General features: G+C 41.5%; 1 protein-coding gene across 1 annotated transcript; it reads left to right on the forward strand.

Annotated features, from left to right (window-relative positions):
• Positions 1-4,088: 4,088 nt before the first annotated feature.
• On the forward strand, positions 4,089-15,258 carry LOC132890977 (zinc finger protein 79-like). The gene is made up of 4 exons (XM_060928398.1): positions 4,089-4,313; positions 4,750-4,822; positions 7,427-7,604; positions 13,881-15,258. The coding sequence occupies exons 2-4, from the start codon at positions 4,760-4,762 to the stop codon at positions 14,474-14,476; spliced, it is 837 nt and encodes a 278-aa protein (XP_060784381.1). The 5' UTR covers positions 4,089-4,313; positions 4,750-4,759; the 3' UTR covers positions 14,477-15,258.
• The last annotated feature ends 2,873 nt before the right edge of the window (positions 15,259-18,131 follow it).

The raw sequence follows: 18,131 nt of genomic DNA on the forward strand, positions 1-18,131 counted from the left end.
GATTGACTAACTCGAAACAAAAAATAAACAAATGAGATGAACTGTGGATACTATTGTTATAACAAAATCAGTGGAATATTTAGGCAAGTATATTCTTCAAAGCTACATTTTCGTAATTTTTTTTGCCACTTATGTCATTGATTACAAAATATGGCACCAAATAGATACACATTGTTAAATTCTGTTGCTTTTCTATGTTAAAGCTATGTAAAAAATGTGTTCTGTAGCATCTTTAAATGTTAAAATCTCAACAGCTTCAGGGGGCTTCGCCCTCTGTACCCCCCCGCAAGGGGCTTGCAGCCTCCTTGACCCCTGCTGACAGTTTCTTACATTCCTCTATTTTTTTCAGTTACTGCTGGGATCCCTGTTTTGCTTGAACTTCAGTAGTCATCACACAAGCCTTCATCACACAAGTCAGGCATTAACTGCAATACTAATATCAGTGTGATCCAGCAGCATTACACTAGAACACAACCAGTGAGCAACCAGAAATTTTACTCGCCAGTAAACTCGAGTCACATGTAAATAGAAACAAAACCAACCTTTTAGTTCAAGTCTTTTTGCCCATCATCTACTAATATATTTTCTCTTGTATTTTTCCATGGTTATTATACAAGATTTAATCAGTAACATCAAATCAATTGACTGTGATTTCAGTAAGAGTCTTTGTTCACTCGTAATGCGTAAGTGTTTGTATTTTGCTAACTCGTAATGTACACGTATCTGTTCCTTAGGTCATGATTTTGTCAATGCTCCTGTTTTACATTATCTAAGCCTTGGGTAATATCATTCTTGTCTAGAGTGTGTCCTTTTCATGTACACATCAGCATAAGAACAGTACATAGTGTCTTACAAAAGTATTCATCCCCCTTGGTGTTTGTCCTGATTTGTCACATTAAAAGCTGGAATTAAAATTTTTGGGGGGTTCCCACCACTTGATTTACACAACATGCCTACCACATTAAATGTGCAATTTTTTTTTATTGTGACAAACAATAATTAAGATCAAAAAACAAATCTGGAATGTGCATAGGTATTCACCCCCTTTCGTATGAAACCTTTACATAAGAGCTGGTTAAACCAATGAACTTCATAAGTCACATAATTAGTGGCGACTCGCTCGTTCACAACAACAACAAACATAGTAGCAATTTTATCAACGTTTATTTTCGCATTTCTTAGGAGAATAGCATTAATTTTACAGCATGGATAACAATGACAGTCTTAACAGCGAAAGCGAGTTTTACTACCCTGAGGAAGAAGAAATAAAAGAAAACATTTCAGGAGAAAGCTAAAAACCTCTAACTGCTGCCAACACTGAGCAAAAACATGGCTGAATCCTGAATGACTGACTCAATTTTGTATAAATAGGGGACTACATAGTCAGCAAAATGTAGGGTTTTTTTTCCTGCCATGGAAGTGCACTTGTATAGAGTGTTCCGAGATGATGCTAAAAATAGTAACACTGCGGTCCGCGCGGCCATCTTGGAAGTCACTCTCTCCAGAGCGCTCATAGAGTACACATCATAGAGTACACATTCATCGATTCGTTTCCACGTTAGAGGGCTTAGAAGCTTGGATTTTTTAAGAATTTAGACATCTGAAGTGATGGAGCACTACTGTGATAGTTTAGATAAGCAGGCACGGGAGCGTTATGCTGAGAAGGTACGTTTCATTGGGAATGTAGATGTGTCGGTGTTGACTGCTGAAGACGGAGAGACAAAAGTGATCAGAGGGAAAGTGTTCCATTCACAGAGACTATCCCAGCCTAGTCTACACCCCTGGATAATAGTTGACAAGAGACATGCTATTTTGCGTGCACATTGCAACTGCATTGCTGGACTTGGGGAATGTTGCTCCCATGTCACTTCCCTGTTGTTTTATGTTGACGCGGCCACGAGACTGAGGGAAAGAACGACGGTCACACAACAGCCGGCATACTGGATACTACCGGCGTCTAGGTTAGTAACTATGAAATTCAAGACAATATTAACCTACCTGTCACAAATAGGGTGTTCACACGGCACATATTTGCATCGATGCTGCACCGATGTATTTTGTTGCGATATATCTTACACCGGTGTAAATTTTGCGCAGCATTCACACGTCACAACCCTGCTTACTAGAGAGAAGCGTGTTAGCACCGGTGCAGCCCCACTTGCGGTCACACGGCAGTTTCTGCGACCGTGCAATAGTAGCAAAAACTTTATTACTATCATTTCCTTTGATAGTAATAAAGTTTTGATATCATTTCCTTTTATTACTATCATTTCCGATCATTATTACTATCTTTTGCGATAGTAATAATGCGGAAATTAAATATGCGCATGCGTGAAAATGATAGTAATAATATAATAGTAATTTCCTTTTCCCGGTTGTCATGGCATCACCAAGCGCCAGGAAAACAACGTGGATGAAGACACCAGTGTTGCCAGATATTGCTGATGTTTTCCAGCCCAAAATATGTTCAAATCCGCCAGAATGCACTTAAAACCGCCCAATCTGGCAACACTGGAAGACACGCAGTTCTGTTGTTGTTGATATTCGCCATTTTGGAAGCGCAAAATACCAGGATGCAAATTATGCAATGCCCGTATGTAATCAACTCTCCTCACGCGTAGCGAGTCTACCCCTGTAGCGTTCAGACGTCCCATTTTATATCGGTGCTGCCCCGCAAACTAGCATTTACTCCGGAGTAAATTTCTTAAACCACCTCCCAAGCAGGGTTAGATTTGCACCGGTTTAAGCAGCTTTCAGGGGCTACACCGGTATAACTTTGTACCGTGTGAACGCTCTACCAGGGCAGCCCCGGTGCTACACCGGAGTAAAAGTTGCCGTGTGAACACCCCTAAAGTGATCAGAACAAATCCGGATACAGTCAAGTTGTCCTAAATTTGATCGGTTAATGGCAGCCAGCCACTGTCGTCTCCTCCGTTCGCTTTTCTCCTGTGCTGCAATTGCCTGGTTAGTCACGACTTTAGGGAGTCTGTAGAAGCTTTTGCCACCCTTTTCCCCCCGGCTACTACAGCCAACAATAACACACGTATTTGGCATTGTCACCCCTTTTTGCTTCGCTGAACAACAACAATGCACTGACACAGCGACCTTTGACTTCCAATATGGCCACCGCTGGGTTCGCGCTGACCTCGAAGCACTCTATACCGAGGAGGAAGCAATTTGCATTACAGCCGTGAATGAGGATTCAAAATAGCGACTCGTCTCGGTTTTCCCTTTCGGGCGCTCTCGTTTTCTGTTAGAATTTGGTCAAGAAAAAAATAAATATATTATTTACCAGCTTAAGGTCGGTCCGTATGGTGAAATACCGTGATCTCGGCCTTGAATACTGACCTCGGCCCAGAGGGCCTCGCTCAGTACTTTCAAGACCTCGGTCACGGTATTTCACGATACGGACCTCCCAGCTGGTAAATAACATAATAGTGGCAACAGTATGATCAGGCCTGGGCTACGTTCCAAGCTGTCAGATCAATAAAGTGAAAGGAAAGCCCAGCCAGTCACCCATGACCCAAGTGAAAAAGACCGGTTTGGATGAAAGTTTTATTTTATGATTTTTTTTTTTCATGAGCTAGATAAAAATTTGTTAGAATTCGGGTGAGCCTTTCCTCCATATTCTGAGGTTTTCAGGTTAGCTCTCACGAGATATGGCCGGGAGCTTATTTTAGTTAGTAGTTACTGGGCGGCACGGTGGTGTAGTGGTTAGCACTGTCGCCTCACAGCAAGAAGGTCCGGTGTTCGAGCCCCGTGGCCGGCGAAGGCCTTTCTGTGCGGAGTTTGCATGTTCTCCCCGTGTCCGCGTGGGTTTCCTCCGGGTGCTCCGGTTTCCCCCACAGTCCAAAGACATGCAGGTTAGGTTAACTGGTGACTCTAAATTGACCGTAGGTGTGAATGTGAGTGTGAATGGTTGTCTGTGTCTATGTGTCAGCCCTGTGATGACCTGGCGACTTGTCCAGGGTGTACCCCGCCTTTCGCCCGTAGTCAGCTGGGATAGGCTCCAGCTTGCCTGCGACCCTGTAGAACAGGATAAAGCGGCTAGAGAGAGATGAGTTACTATACTCCTCCAGACCAGATGGTGGCGGTAAAGCGCCTAAGAACTGCTGCTCCAACTGCCAGAAAACATTGGAGAAGAAAAACCGTTGCATGTTTCTTGCTGGAACATCTTAAGATAACAGCGCCAGTTATCATGACGTTAAATATTTCGAATAAAATGTCTTGTGTAGGTTATATCTAATGCAATTAAAAATACAAATGCATTGTTTTGCCTTTGTTTGAATGTCTGTTGCGCTTTAAACCCTGAGGTAAGCGAAAATAAAGCTGTGAGGCCGAATCCCAAATGGGTGTCCATTGTTCAAGTGCACTACATTCAGTATGATGGAATGCTGTGTGCTCCCTATGTAGTGCACTATTTATCCAGTAAGGAGAGATTTGGAATTCGGCCTTTGTGATGCGTTTTAGTGAGCATAACCTGCTTATTTTTGTTGCAAGTATTGAAATAATTTTAACTTGTTCAAAGTCACTTTTTACGAGCAGTTTGCACTAATCAAGATAAAAAAAACAATTCGTATAAATTTACTTCACCTAGGTTTTTTTTGTAGTTTTATGTTTTTGTTTAACCTTTTAACAATCAACCTCAACATGAATTATTTTTAAAGCTTCATGAGCAGCTTTTCATAATCCTCTAGTTTTTATTTTTATGGAAATATCAAAGGTGTTAATGATATTATCTTCGTTTAGAGCTGTTATAATGAGTTCAGCAGGAGACAGACAGTGCTCCTCCAGGACCTCTCAGGCTCCTGATCCCTCACAGGTAAAGCTCAAGAATGAGGTTAAAGTGCATATCACGGGTAAATTCAGGAGCAAGATCAATGTAATTCTCCTATTTTATATTAAACTTTGGTCAAATATCTGTAACATTCTGCATTCTCTGCAATTTTTTTTTACCTTGCGCAATACCAGAAAAATTCAGTTGAAATCAAGCCATTTGAGGCGAATTGGTCCGCCTCTGAAAAAACTTGGCATTTGGATTTCCCGGAAAACATTGATTTTCGTGACGTCGCGTGCGGGACGCCTCCTTCTGAATCCTACGTCAGCGCTGCTTTGTTTATGAGAAAACGACCTGGTGGTTTTCTGCAAATTTCTTCAACGTTTTCGCGTAATTATTAAAATGGTTAACAGATGTATCATAGGAGGGTGTAGCAACACCAAGCTTGATGGGATTAGTACTCATCTTTTTCCAAAAGACCGGACAATGAGAGGGAAATGGGAGCGCTTTGTGCGAGGCACCCGGAAAAACTGGCAACATGCAACAGACCACAGCATCATATGCGGGGTTCGCTTCATAAAGCCCGATGACTTTGAGAACTATTTGCAGTGGGAAATGGGCTTCAAGAAGCAACTTGATCTGAAAAAGACGCAGTTCCGTCTGTTAGAATGCCCAAAGCAACACCGTCTCTATTTGTGTCAGCGTCACCAAAGGAGCCAGCCGTGTTCATCTCCCCTGACAGAAGGCGAAGTGCCGCATCCACTGAGGCCCTTGAAGCCGAGGACCAAGCAGAGCCGAGAAAAAGACCAAGAAAATCGGCAGTTCACAAGTTGACTGTTGCCAGGGTAAGAAATAAGAGAGACTATACTCTAAATTAGGTGTTCCTGTGTTTGTCTCTCAGCCTGCAGGCGGATCCTCACATGACGTCACAAATCTGGATCAATATGGCTCCAGACTCCCTTGGGATTTTTCCAGACACGTTTTGTTATTTTATTTTTTCCTGCTGTAGACAGATGGCCTTGTGCAAAATTACCCTTCTGGATGAGTGTGTAAAGGGACATACTTTCATATATAAAAAAAAAAACGAAATTGGTCCAGAATATGCACTTTAACGCTTGACCAGTCTTTGTATTTTGCTGCCTTGTTTCTCTGCCAGCCTCCAAGCTGTCCTGCTAATCACCCAAAACCTAATAATACCTAAGGCCCTTCTCACACTACAGCTTGCGATGGGTTTGCAAATACTTGGCGATGAGAAATTGGTAGCATCGCCACCAATCGTGTGATGCAAGGCAAATGCCAGAGTTTCGTGAGTTGTTTTTTGGTGTCCCTGTCTTGTGAGTGACCAACAGCGTTGTAAAAAATGACAGTGCCTGCATTAAAATTTGGTGGCGAGGTTTTCGCTGACAAACTAAGTTGCGAATACTCGCAGGTGGGTTTGGGAATACTTCCTGAAGCTCGGGGAACCTTCTTTGAGCCTCTTGAGATGTATTTGTCTTGAATCCACGTCCACGATGCTCGCAGGAGATTCATCAGCAGAGCGGCTTGGCATAGCCTAATCTTCCCCGATATTTAAAAAGTGCATTTACATTTGGGTATTGTTCGGAGCGTGTTGTGCACACTCTTGGAACCCAGTTATTATGGAAAACGCCTGATGCTGATTTGAGCGCAATCTGCACGCACATATGACACTATTTTTCCAGAGGCTTTGTTTAGTATTTTGTCAAGTATGCGACGTTAGCAGATCTAAGTGTAGGAAGAATGTTTATTAGCAGGTGTGATATTTACAAAAAGAAAATGTGAGACGGTGGTGTAGTGGTTAGCGCTGTCGCCTCACAGCAAGAAGGCCCGGGTTCGAGCCCCGTGGCCGGCGAGGGCCTTTGTGTACGGAGTTTGCATGTTCTCCCCGTGTCCGCGTGGGTTTCCTCTGGGTGCTCCGGTTTCCCCCACAGTCCAAGGACATGCAGGTTAGGTTAACTGGTGACTCTAAATTGACCGTAGGTGTGAATGTGGGTGTGAATGGTTGTCTGTGTCTATGTGTCAGCCCTGTGATGACCTGGCGACTTGTCCAGGGTGTACCCCGCCTTTCGCTCGTAGTCAGCTGGGATAGGCTCCAGCTTGCCTGCGACCCTGTAGAAGGATAAAGCGGCTAGAGATAATGAGATGAGATGAAAATGTGAGGCAAGGCCAGAGTAACAAAACACAAATGAAATCAAAAGCAAAACACAAAGCAGAGTATTTAACCAGTCATAGTCATGGCTTGAAACAAATGTGACGATGATGATGATACTTCGCAAAGTCTCTGTGAATACACCATCCTTATATGCGCATGCTGATTTGAACTCAAATCAGTATCAGGTGTTTCCCATAATGACTGGGTCCCATGATCGCGCACAACGCACTCCGTGAGAGTGCATAGCCGCACAAGCTGCACCAGACTCAAGTGCGTGAAGCTGTGACAGTCAAGTGTTCGCTTGCTGTGTGACCACAACTTTTAGCTCACCTGTACCTTGTCAAGCATCGCCACCAAAACGCCTCATTTTAATCAATAACCCATTGCAAAGCATTGCGAGCTGTAGTGTGACCGTAGCTTAATGAAAAAGGAAATCTGAAGTCTTTTCTGAATAAGTGTTATTCTTGTTTGATCTTTAGCTGTATGAAGACGTGAAAATCGAGATTTCAGATGGAGGGACATCTGAAGTGTCAGGAATCTGTGTGAAGAAAGAAGAGACACTGGAGTTCAACATCTACAACCATGGAAACAACTTTGAGAACCCACCTGAAGTTCTCTCAATTAAAGAGGAAGATCCTGACAATCAAGACTACCTCTGTACGAGATCAGGAGCTCAGTAACACTCTCACTGATTATTCTACCTGACACAGTATCTAGTGCACTGAAAGTTCAATAATGGGTTATTTTGAGATGGAGCCTCTGTTTCAGATAATTTAATCACCAAATCACGACTAAATTAACTTGCATGTTTTTTTTATTTATAGAGAGTTTAATAACATAGCTAGGAGTGAGGATGACTAAATGTTTTTTCTTTAAGTGCATACATTTTAAATAGCTGCCCCAACATTCGCTTCAGAATCACACTTGTTTCAAGCTCCATTGATGTGATTCTTTACATGTTCACTCCTCTCAAAGAGGACTGACTCTGGAATGACATGCTCAACAAGCATTTATGGGTGTGATGTTCAGGTGCCCAAATATGTGTATACAGGTTTAGGGGAATACTGGTGGTGCATTTTCATAGCCTCATAGCTCTAGGGATGTGGATTTGATCCTGAGCTCAGGTTATTGCCTCTGTTGAGATTTGCATGTTCTCCCCGTGTCTGTGTAGATTTTCTCTGGGTCCACTGGTTTCCTTCAGATATGGGCAAATAGGCTATGCTTGAATTGCCACTAGGTGTGAATGAGTTTGTTCATGTGTGGGTGCATGATGCCCGACAGTGGACTGGCATGAGTGTATTCTGGTTTACTGGAAAAATGTGTAGCTCTAGAAATGGCAGAAGTGTCAGCATGCTCAAATACGGAAATGAGTGGTGTGGTGAATTGGTGTTTTTTTTTCCTCTCTCCCCAAATTCTTATTATTTTTGTTTGTACCTGCCTGCGATTTCCAAACATAGTAGTTGGCCACTTGGTTCTCTTTCCCAAAATACAGAACAAACAAGTAGCCTAATTTAATTCAACTGTGACCATGACCAAGCATTTACTAAGGATGCTGTAAAAACAGTGTCTTGCAAAAGTATTCATCCCCCTTGGTGTTTTTACTGTTTTGTTGTGTTCCAAGCTGGAATTCAAATGTACTTATGGGGTGTTTGCACCATTTGATTTACACAATATGCCTACCACTTTAAAGGTGCAAATTATTTTATTTATTTGTTTGCTTGTATAAAATTTGTGACACAAACAATTACAATGAAAAAAAAAGAAATCTGGACTGTGTATAGGTATTCAACCCCAAAGTCAATACTTTGTAGAGCCATATTTTGCTGCAATTACAGCAGCAAGTTTCTTGGGGTATGTCTCTAGTAGCTTAACACATCTGGCCACTGGGATTTTTTCCCATTCCTCAGGGCAAAACTGCTCCAGCTCCTTCAAGTGAGATGGGTTGCGTTGGTGTACAGCAGTCTTCAAGTTATGCCACAGATTCTCAATTGGATTGAGGTCTGGGCTTTGATTAGACCAGGGGTCTTCAATCCTATCCGCAAAGGGCCGGTGTAGCTGCAGGCTTTCATTACAGCCAAATTGGAGGCTCACTTGATTGTTGACTGGAGACGAGGGTGAAATGATTAAACAAGTGAAATCAGGTGTAGCTCCTGCTTGGTTGGAATGAAAGCCTGCAGCCACACTGGCCCTTTGTGGATAGTATTGAAGACCCCTGGATTAGACCATTCCAAAACATTTAAATGTTTCCCTTGAAACCACTCCAGTGTAGCTTTAGCAGCATGTTTAGGGTCATTGTCCTGTTGGAATTTGAACCTTGTCCTAGTCTCAATCCTCTGGCTGACTCAAAGGTTTTTCTCCAGGATTGCCCTGTATTTAGTGCCATCCATTTTTCCTTCAGTCCTGACCAACTTTTCTGTCACTGCAGATGAAAAACATCCCCACAGTATGATTCTCAGGGTGATGGGAAGTGTTGGGTTTGCGCCACACATGGTGTTTCCCATGATAGCCAAAAAGTTCAATTTTAGTGCCATCTGACAAGAGAATCTTCTTCCATGTGTTTAGGGAGTCTGCCAAATGCTGTTGGGCAAACTCCAAACGTGTTTTCTTATTTTTGTCTGAATGCAATGGCTTTTTTTCTGGCCACTCTTCCATAATGCCCCACTCTGTGGCGTGTACGGTTTAAAGTGGTCCTATGGACAGATACTCCCATCTCCGCTGTGGATCTTTGCAGCTCCTTCAGTGTTGTCTTTAGCGTCTTTGTTGCTTCTCTGATTAATGCCCTCCTTGCCTGGTCTGTGAGTTTTGGTGAGCGGCCTTCTCTTGTCAGGTGCCATATTCTTCTCTCATGCCATATTTTTTCCATTTTGCTATCATGGATTTAATTGTGCTCTGTGGGACATTCAAAGTTTGGGATATATATGTTATTTACCAGCTAGGAGGTCCGTATCGTGAAATACCGTGACCGAGGTCTTGAAAGTACTCAGCGAGGCCCTCTGGGCCGAGGTCAGTATTCAAGGCCAAGGTCACAGTATTTCATCATATTGACCAACCTTAACCTGGTAAATAATATATTTTTTTTCTTTACCAAATTCTAACAGAAAACGAGAGCGCCCGAAAGGGAAAACCGAGCCGAGGGGAGCCACCATTTTGAATCCTCATTCACGGCTGTAATGTAAATTGCTTCCTCCTCGGTATACAAGTGCGCTTCCATGGCAGGAAAAAAAACTACGTTTTGCGGCCTATGTAGTCTCCTATTTAAGCAAAATTGAGTCATTCAGGATTGAGCCATGTTTTTGCTTGCGTTAGCAAGTTAGAGGTTTTTAGCTTTCTCCTGAAATGTTTTATTTCTTCTTCCCCAGGTAGTAAAACTCGCTTTCGCTGTGAACACTGTCGTTATCACTATCCATGCTGTAAAATTAATGCTATTTTGAATCCTCATTCACGGCTGTAATGCAAATGGCTTCCACCTCAGTATACAAGTGCACTTCCATGGCAGGAAAAAAACTACATTTTGCCAGCTATGTAGTCCCCTTTTTATACAAATAGGAATCATTCAGGATTCAGCCATGTTTTTGCTCGGCGTTAGCAAGTTAGAGGTTTTTAGCTTTCTCCTGAAATGTTTTTTTTTTTATTTCTTCTTCCTCAGGGTAGTAAAACTCACTTTCGCTGTGAAGACTGTCATTATCGATGTTCATGATGTAAAATTAATGCTATTTTCCTGAGAAGTTGTGGCAAAAATTTGAGATTTTTGATAATCTTATAAATAAATCTTATTTTTTTAAAAAAGATAAATATTGACAAAAAATTCTACTATGTTTGTTGTTGTTGTGAACAAGCGAATCGCCAGAGGTCCGTAATCGGGGTCCGTACCATAGGATACAGACCTGCTCGCCAGCCAATCAGAGCGCAGGATTTGATGGAAACCGCACTGCAAAAAATATTTATTTATTTATTTATTTAATAACTCAACCCTGATCTATACTTCTCCACAGCTTTGTTTCTGACCTGTTTGGAGGCTCCTTGGTTTTCATATTGCTTGCTTAGTAGTGTTGCAGAGTCAGGGTTCTTCCAGAACAAGTTGATTTATACAGACATCATATGACAGATCATGTGACACTTTGATTGCACTCAGGTGGATCTTAATCAACCAATTATGTGACTTATGAAGTTAATTGTTGGACCAGCTCTTATTAAGGGGTTTCATACGAAATGGGGTGAATACTTATGCAAACTTTTGAGATTTCTGTTTCTTAACCTTAATTTGTCACAATTTAAAAAATAAAATAAAATTTGCGCATTTAACAGGGTAGGCATGTAGTGTAAATCAAATGGTGATTCCCCCCCCCCCCCCCCCATTTTAATGCAACAGAATAGGAGAAACACCAAGGGGGATGAATACTTTTGCAAGACACTGTATATTACGCAGCAACACATTTTCATGTTTAATGAACATGGTTTTATTCTTTGTGGAATGAAATGATAGCCTTAAAATATTTTGACTGGCTGTGATTGGAGACCATTTAAAGTCTTGGCGAATTTGAAATCAACAGCAGAACTTATGGCCATGTTTAATCATGAAAGTAAGAGCATTTCCTCATGGCTGTGTGGCCAGAAGAAAAGCTTTGTTAGTGAAGCGAATGGAAGAAAAGGCTTCAGTTTGCGAGGGAGCAATCGAAAAAGGTCATGTGGTTTGATGAGTCCGTGTGGGTGCAACAAGGTAAGAAGGGAAGTGCATGAAGCAATGCAGCCATCATGCATAGTGGCCAATATATAGTGTTATGATTTGAGTTTGCTTCATTTGATCACATCTAGGCTCAGCAACATTATGTGCCAATAAATTGAAATTAGTTGATTACTTGAATGTACTGATTGTGTGCCATAATCAAAGCCAAAGGTTGTCCAATGAAATATTTATTTATTTATTTGGCCAGGCAGTGTATGTGTCAATGGAGGAACCCTGACAGTCACTGTTTGTCCAGATCAGGCACTGGCATCCCATCAGGTGTGAGGACCAACATGTATAGTCTGACCATAGTGCTCATGAAGTCAGGAACCCCCAAGATCCCCTCCAAGAAGAAGCTTTTATTTTGTCACGTGTACACTGAGGCACAGTAAAATTCCTCTTCTGCCTCCTCTTTAACCCACCTGAAGCAGTGAACACATGCATGTGCACACAAGTGTGCAATGAGCATACGCATACCCAGAACAGTGGGCAGCTATGCTACAGTGACCAGGGAGCAGTTGCTCAAGGGCAATTCAGCCATGATTTGGAGGGGAAAGTGCTGTTTATTCAGGTATGATGGGTCATAAAAAACCAAAAGTTCACTTGGGTGTTGTAGGTCGAGACCATCCAGTGTGCTTTAGGTCATTACTCACAAGGTAAACTATTACTGATGATGGAAAAAGAACATCATCCCATTGACAAATTCCACTTGACACTGAATAAACTCAAAGCTGGTTCTTCTGAAATACTGTAGATTGTACAAGCATTTCACGTCAGTTCCTGGTGAGGACCATGAAGAAAATTGTGTCCTGTCTTTAAACAAAAATATTGTTGGAAAAGAAGTGTAGGATCAGGTGAAAAAGGAAGGAAAAATTATTTATAAAAAAGAACTGACTGTTTTCTCAAAATGATTTGTGGATGAGATCAAGAAACATTTGTGGAGAAGATGAAGGACAGGTTTTTGCTCTTTGACAGTCTGGTTACATTTGGGCTCATTAATCATTTTTGTGAACTCTCAGCCTAAAAATGTCTCCTATACCAATGTGCCAGCCCCAATGCTGCGTCAATGCTCGTATGCAACACACGAGGGAATATATGGCACGTTGCAGCTTGAGACAGTCCAGATCAGTCACTTATCTGTCACTTGCTACAAATGGAACTGGCTGGCACACCATCTGAACAATTGCAGCGTGCCCCTTTTTTAATAGACTTGCATTTCTCTTTTAACTAAATGACTGGTCCTAGACATCGTAATTTATGTATTTATGTTGGCTTACTTCTTTATTAAATCTATTAATATGAATTGACAGTTTTGCAAAATTTCACAGTATTTAATTTTTTTATATTGTTGTATAATTAAATGAATAAGCAAATTAAACTTCACAGTATAATCTGTAAATAAATCAGTATGTAAGAATGTAAACATTTTGGCCACTCAGATCCATTGGGCTCTGGCTAGTGCTGCTCTGAGCTGCTTTTCCAGCACCTTATTGAATCTACCAATATTCCAAGATAGAGGCTCCTGTATCTTAACTCTCAGACTTTCAGAATTGTTTGTTTGGTCTCAGCACCTCAGAAGCTGGCTAAAGCTGCTGTTGAGGATTATTTGTCATTGAAGTAGCTCCTTTGAGGACTGCAGAACTGCATTATTCTGATGATGTAAGATACAGGATCTGTGAGCTTCTCTAATCTGGTATGGCACATACTGACCTGTCCCACTTTACTTCGTTCTGTGCTGTTTATTTTGCTGTGCTAATCCATCTGGTGGCTGACTTGTTTTCATGGCAGGAGATAACTTCAGAGAAGTGGTAACTGTTTGACGAACTGTCTGATTTGTGTCGAGTGAAGTGTCACTTAAGTAGATATGTTCATCACAGAAATCACCAACAGCCCTCTGTAGTCCATGCTGGTGACCCTGATCCATGTGAATTTGTAGACAAGCAGATCCATTCCCAGATCCACTTATTTTCTACTGCTGGTTATTTGAATTACAGATTAGTAAATCTTCATTCATTGAGAATCCCAAATGATTTTACTTAACCTCAAACATTCCTTGACACTGGGGTAGTGGTGTTGCATTTTATAATCTAGTTACATTTCATGTTCACTTTGATATTTTTCTTTCATTTGTTCAGAAGTCAACAACTCTGTGTTGCAATTCTTTTCCTGCACAACATGACCTCTTTCCTCTGCATCTCAATTTTACCTAGACACAAACATCCAGAGATGCCAGGATGAAGAGTATTTGAAACCATGCAAATCGGGAGATAATAAACATGATCTTCACCTACCCTCCAAAAGCTCCAGTAAAAAGCCAACATTATCTGATACTCTCACTTCTGACAATTCTAACAATGATGACCAAAAGGAAATTCACCATTGCCCAGAACGTGGAACAAATTTTGGTCATCAGAGTGCTCTCCAAAAACATGAACAAGTTCACATAAGAGAAAAACCATATCGCTGCTCACAGTGTGGAATGAGTTTTACTCATCAGCGTGCTCTCCTACGACACCAGCGCATTCACACAGGAGCAAAGCCGTATCAGTGCTCACAGTGTGGAAAGAGTTTTATTCATCAGTGTAATCTACAACTACACCAGCGCATTCACACAGGAGAGAAGCCGTATCATTGCTCACTGTGTGGAAAGCTTTTCACTCAAAAGAGTCATCTCCAAGAACACCAGCGCATTCACACAGGGGAGAAGCCGTATCAGTGCTCACAGTGTGGGAAGAGTTTCACTCAAATGGGTCATCTCCAACAACACAAACGGATTCACACAGGAGAGAAATTGTATCATTGCTGACAGTGTGGAAAGCTTTTCACTCAAAAGAGTCATCTCCAATAACACCAGCACATTCACACAGGGGAGAAGCCTCATCACTGTTCACAGTGTGGAACAGGTTTTACTCATCAGAGTGCTCTCCTACGACACCAGCACATTCACATTGGAGCAAAGCCATATCAGTGCTCACGGTGTGGAAAGAGTTTTATTCATCAGGGTTATCTACAACTGCACGAGTGCATTCACAAAGGAGAGAAGCCTTATCGCTGCTCACAGTGTGGAAAGAGTTTTACTCAAAAGTGCCATCTCCAAGAACACCAGCACATTCACACGGGAGAAGCCTCATCACTGCTCACAATGTGGAAAGAGTTTTACTCAAAAGAGTGCTCTTCAGTCACACCAGCGGATTCACACAGGAGAGAAGCCATATCATTGCTCACAGTGTGGAAAGAACGTTGCTCATCAGCGTGCTTGCCAACAGCACCAGCACATTCACACAGGAGCGAAGCCTTATCCTTGCTCACAGTGTGGAAAGTGTTTTATTCATCAGAGTCATCTCCAACAACACCAGCGAATTCGCACAGGGTAGAACCCTCATCACACCTGACAGTATGGACAGTGTTTTACTCATGAGGGTAATCTACACGTTTACCTGTGCATTTGCACCGGAGAAAAGCAGAATCACTGCTCACAGTGTGGAAACATATTTATTCCTTCATTTACATTTAAGACACCAAAGTGCATGAACCCAGAGATATTGCATGATGTCTAGTTGTCAAATTATATTTGTTTATTACTGTTTTTCCTGGAATTAATCTATATTTTGAAAGATATATTTCATTTTTTGATATGTATCTTGACTTTTTGTGGAAGGCAATATATGTAAACTTAGAGTAATGTTCAAAATTAGATTATGGATTTTTTTTTTTTTTTGGTTGAACTTGAGTCGTCATGATACAAACCATCACCACACAAGTCAGGCATTAACTGCAATACTAATATCAGTGTAATCCAGCAGCATTACACTCAAACACAACCAGTATACTCCTGGAAAGTTTACTTGCCAGTAAACTCGAGTCACATGTAAGTAGAGTGGAAACAAACACTACGTTCAGACTGCAACCTGAAACGACCCATATCCGATTTGTTGTGAAATCCGATTTTTTTGTTAGGCCGTTCCGGGGCGTCAGGGGCATTTTGAATGTGGGGGGGGGGGGGGGGGGGGACAACCTGGTGGGGGGTCCTCCCCCTAGAAAAAAAAATTATGAATTAGATGCTATTTCTTGCATTCTGGTGTATTTTAATAGGTCAATCTCCTATGTCAAGAGAGATCAAGATGGATTAAGCATTGTGTTTTTTTCTATTAACAACTGAAGTAAGTGAGCTTTAAACAGTCAAGAAATTAGCAGGAATTAAAAGGAATTCGCTGTTGTTTCCAGTGGTCTTCTCATTATCAGCATTGTTTAATCCAGAAAATAAAGAAATACTAAACTTCAAATAGCCTACTAATATTTTTGGATGCAATTATTTGATCACTTTCATGTCAAGCAGCACTGAATTTGGATTAAATGATTGCTAACATCAAACTAGCTGACAGATTTCCTAATGTTGACGAGCTGCTAACTGCATTAAGATTTATTTTGGAGAAAAAAACTGTCTTGTGGGGAAACTTTGACTTACTTTCCGCTTCTTTGAAAAGAATTTCCATATGTCCATTGCCAGTAAACACACTTTATAGGAGCATACATTAAGCAAAGATACTGAATAACATAAAAGCTTTTATCAACCGTCTCTGCATTAAGATTAAGAACGTCGCGTCATTCCGAGCTGATTTATAGTACATCGCGCTACATTCTATCCTTTCCATGCGAACCATAGTTCGAATTACGTGGGAGCCAATGGGAGCTGAGCTCCCATTCCCTCAGGCTCCCATGAAAGAAGCAAACTTAATTTTCTGTGGAAGTCTCTCAAATACATCATATATCACCATAATAAGCTTCAATAGCCTATATCGCCATATAAATATAAATAAAACTCGTTTCATTTCCAATCACCATGCAGCCATAACTTTGTATTGAACGTGTTATTAAACCGCAACATGTACGGCTGTACTTCACCACCACACCACTATGCGCGCAAACTGAAATTTGCAGCCTGCGAAATTGAATGTGAAGTTAAGTCCGAAGAAGACTTGTCCTCTAGCTCACAACGATCTTCCTTTGTTTAACAATATATATAATTTTATATATATATATATATATATATATATATATATATATATATATATATATATAAAATATGCAACACCGTGTGTGTGCGTGCGTGCATGCGCGCGCCTGTGTGTAAAAGCTGTGCACTGCAGTGCGCAAAAGTGTGCTGGTCCAGGAGAGCGAGTATGCATTGCTTTTTTTTTTTTAAATAGAGACCCCCATAGGGTCAAATTTATAATTCGAACCCTGATGCGAACGCTGAACTGGGTTGGAAAAAAAAATAGAAGCTTTCGGTCTAACGTTATGCTTCTAGGCTACGGTGAGTTGAAGGCAAATCCCGGAGCGGATTTCCAGTGACGTGAATTCTCCTATCGTTTAAGTGGAATGGATTCTTTCGCGATATACCGCAGGGTGAACTAATATTTTATATTAAATGTGGAGGGGTCGAAACAAGCAATTTTGAAATGTGGAGGGGACACGTCCCCTTCACTTTGTATAGCTGCGATGCCCATGGGCCATTCACATTACCAATTATATGAGACTTGTATGCGATCTCCAATATGAACGGAAAACGACCCAAAAGTGTCCCGCATGCACAAATTAACACGTAATAAGCACATCTACGTAATACGTAAACAAAAAAAAAGCGCACTCTTCAAGTTTGCAAGTAAATCATGGAGATGAGGCGAGACCTGGCGACAGTGCTTAATTTGTAAAGTGGGAGGTCCCGGAGCGCAGAAGATGAGTGGCTCCGGTGTGGGAAAAAAAAGAAGAAGGGGGGGCGCTTCTGGGCATGTATTGTAATAACACTGCAAAATATAGCTGCAAGCAGCAATGTGGGGGCCAAGTAGAATTGGTGCGACTGATTCGTCTTGACCCAAGGATTCCAGATATAGTGGAATTTTGTTTCTACCCAAAAAGCATCATGAGATATGAGCGAGAAGTCATTTTCCCTAGTTATAGCGCCCTCTAGCGGCCAGTCGGATTCGTCTTGACCCAAGGATTGCAGAGATAGTGGAATTTTGTTTCTACCCAAAAAGCATCATGAGATATGAGCCAGAAGTCATTTTCCCTAGTTATAGTGCCCCCTAGCGGCCAATTTGTTCCAAATGTTTTGTTGGAGGGGTGTGGCATAATGTCACCAAGTTTTGTTAAGATACGCCAAAGGGCAGCCGAGATATGAGCACACTTTTTGTTTCGCATCTGCACAGCCAATTTTGATTGGCTGCCACGGCCAAACACTTATGAAATTCAAAACACTGAGCATAACTTTTGTGCGGCTTGGTCCACTTATGCTATCAACCAATTCTGGGAAAAATTGGTCAAAAATTGAGGGAGGAGAAGCATTTTAATTGATTTTCACAAAATTCAAAATGGCGGGAAAACTATATGGGCGGGAAATGACGTCATAGGGTGCGTTGGATTCGTCTTGGCCCAAAGATTACAGGGATACCAAGTTTTTGAAA

Source organism: Neoarius graeffei, chromosome 8, assembly GCF_027579695.1.
Source record: "Neoarius graeffei isolate fNeoGra1 chromosome 8, fNeoGra1.pri, whole genome shotgun sequence".
Classification (NCBI taxonomy): domain Eukaryota; kingdom Metazoa; phylum Chordata; class Actinopteri; order Siluriformes; family Ariidae; genus Neoarius; species Neoarius graeffei.

Bases quoted from the DNA above. Each gene is read 5' to 3' on its own strand.
- LOC132890977 (XM_060928398.1), top strand. From the start codon at position 4,760: ATGAGTTCAGCAGGAGACAGACAGTGCTCCTCCAGGACCTCTCAGGCT. The intron at 4,823-7,426 runs GTAAAGCTCAAG...TTTGATCTTTAG, and splicing joins AGGCTCCTGATCCCTCACAG to CTGTATGAAGACGTGAAAAT. The intron at 7,605-13,880 runs GTACGAGATCAG...AATTTTACCTAG, and splicing joins TGACAATCAAGACTACCTCT to ACACAAACATCCAGAGATGC.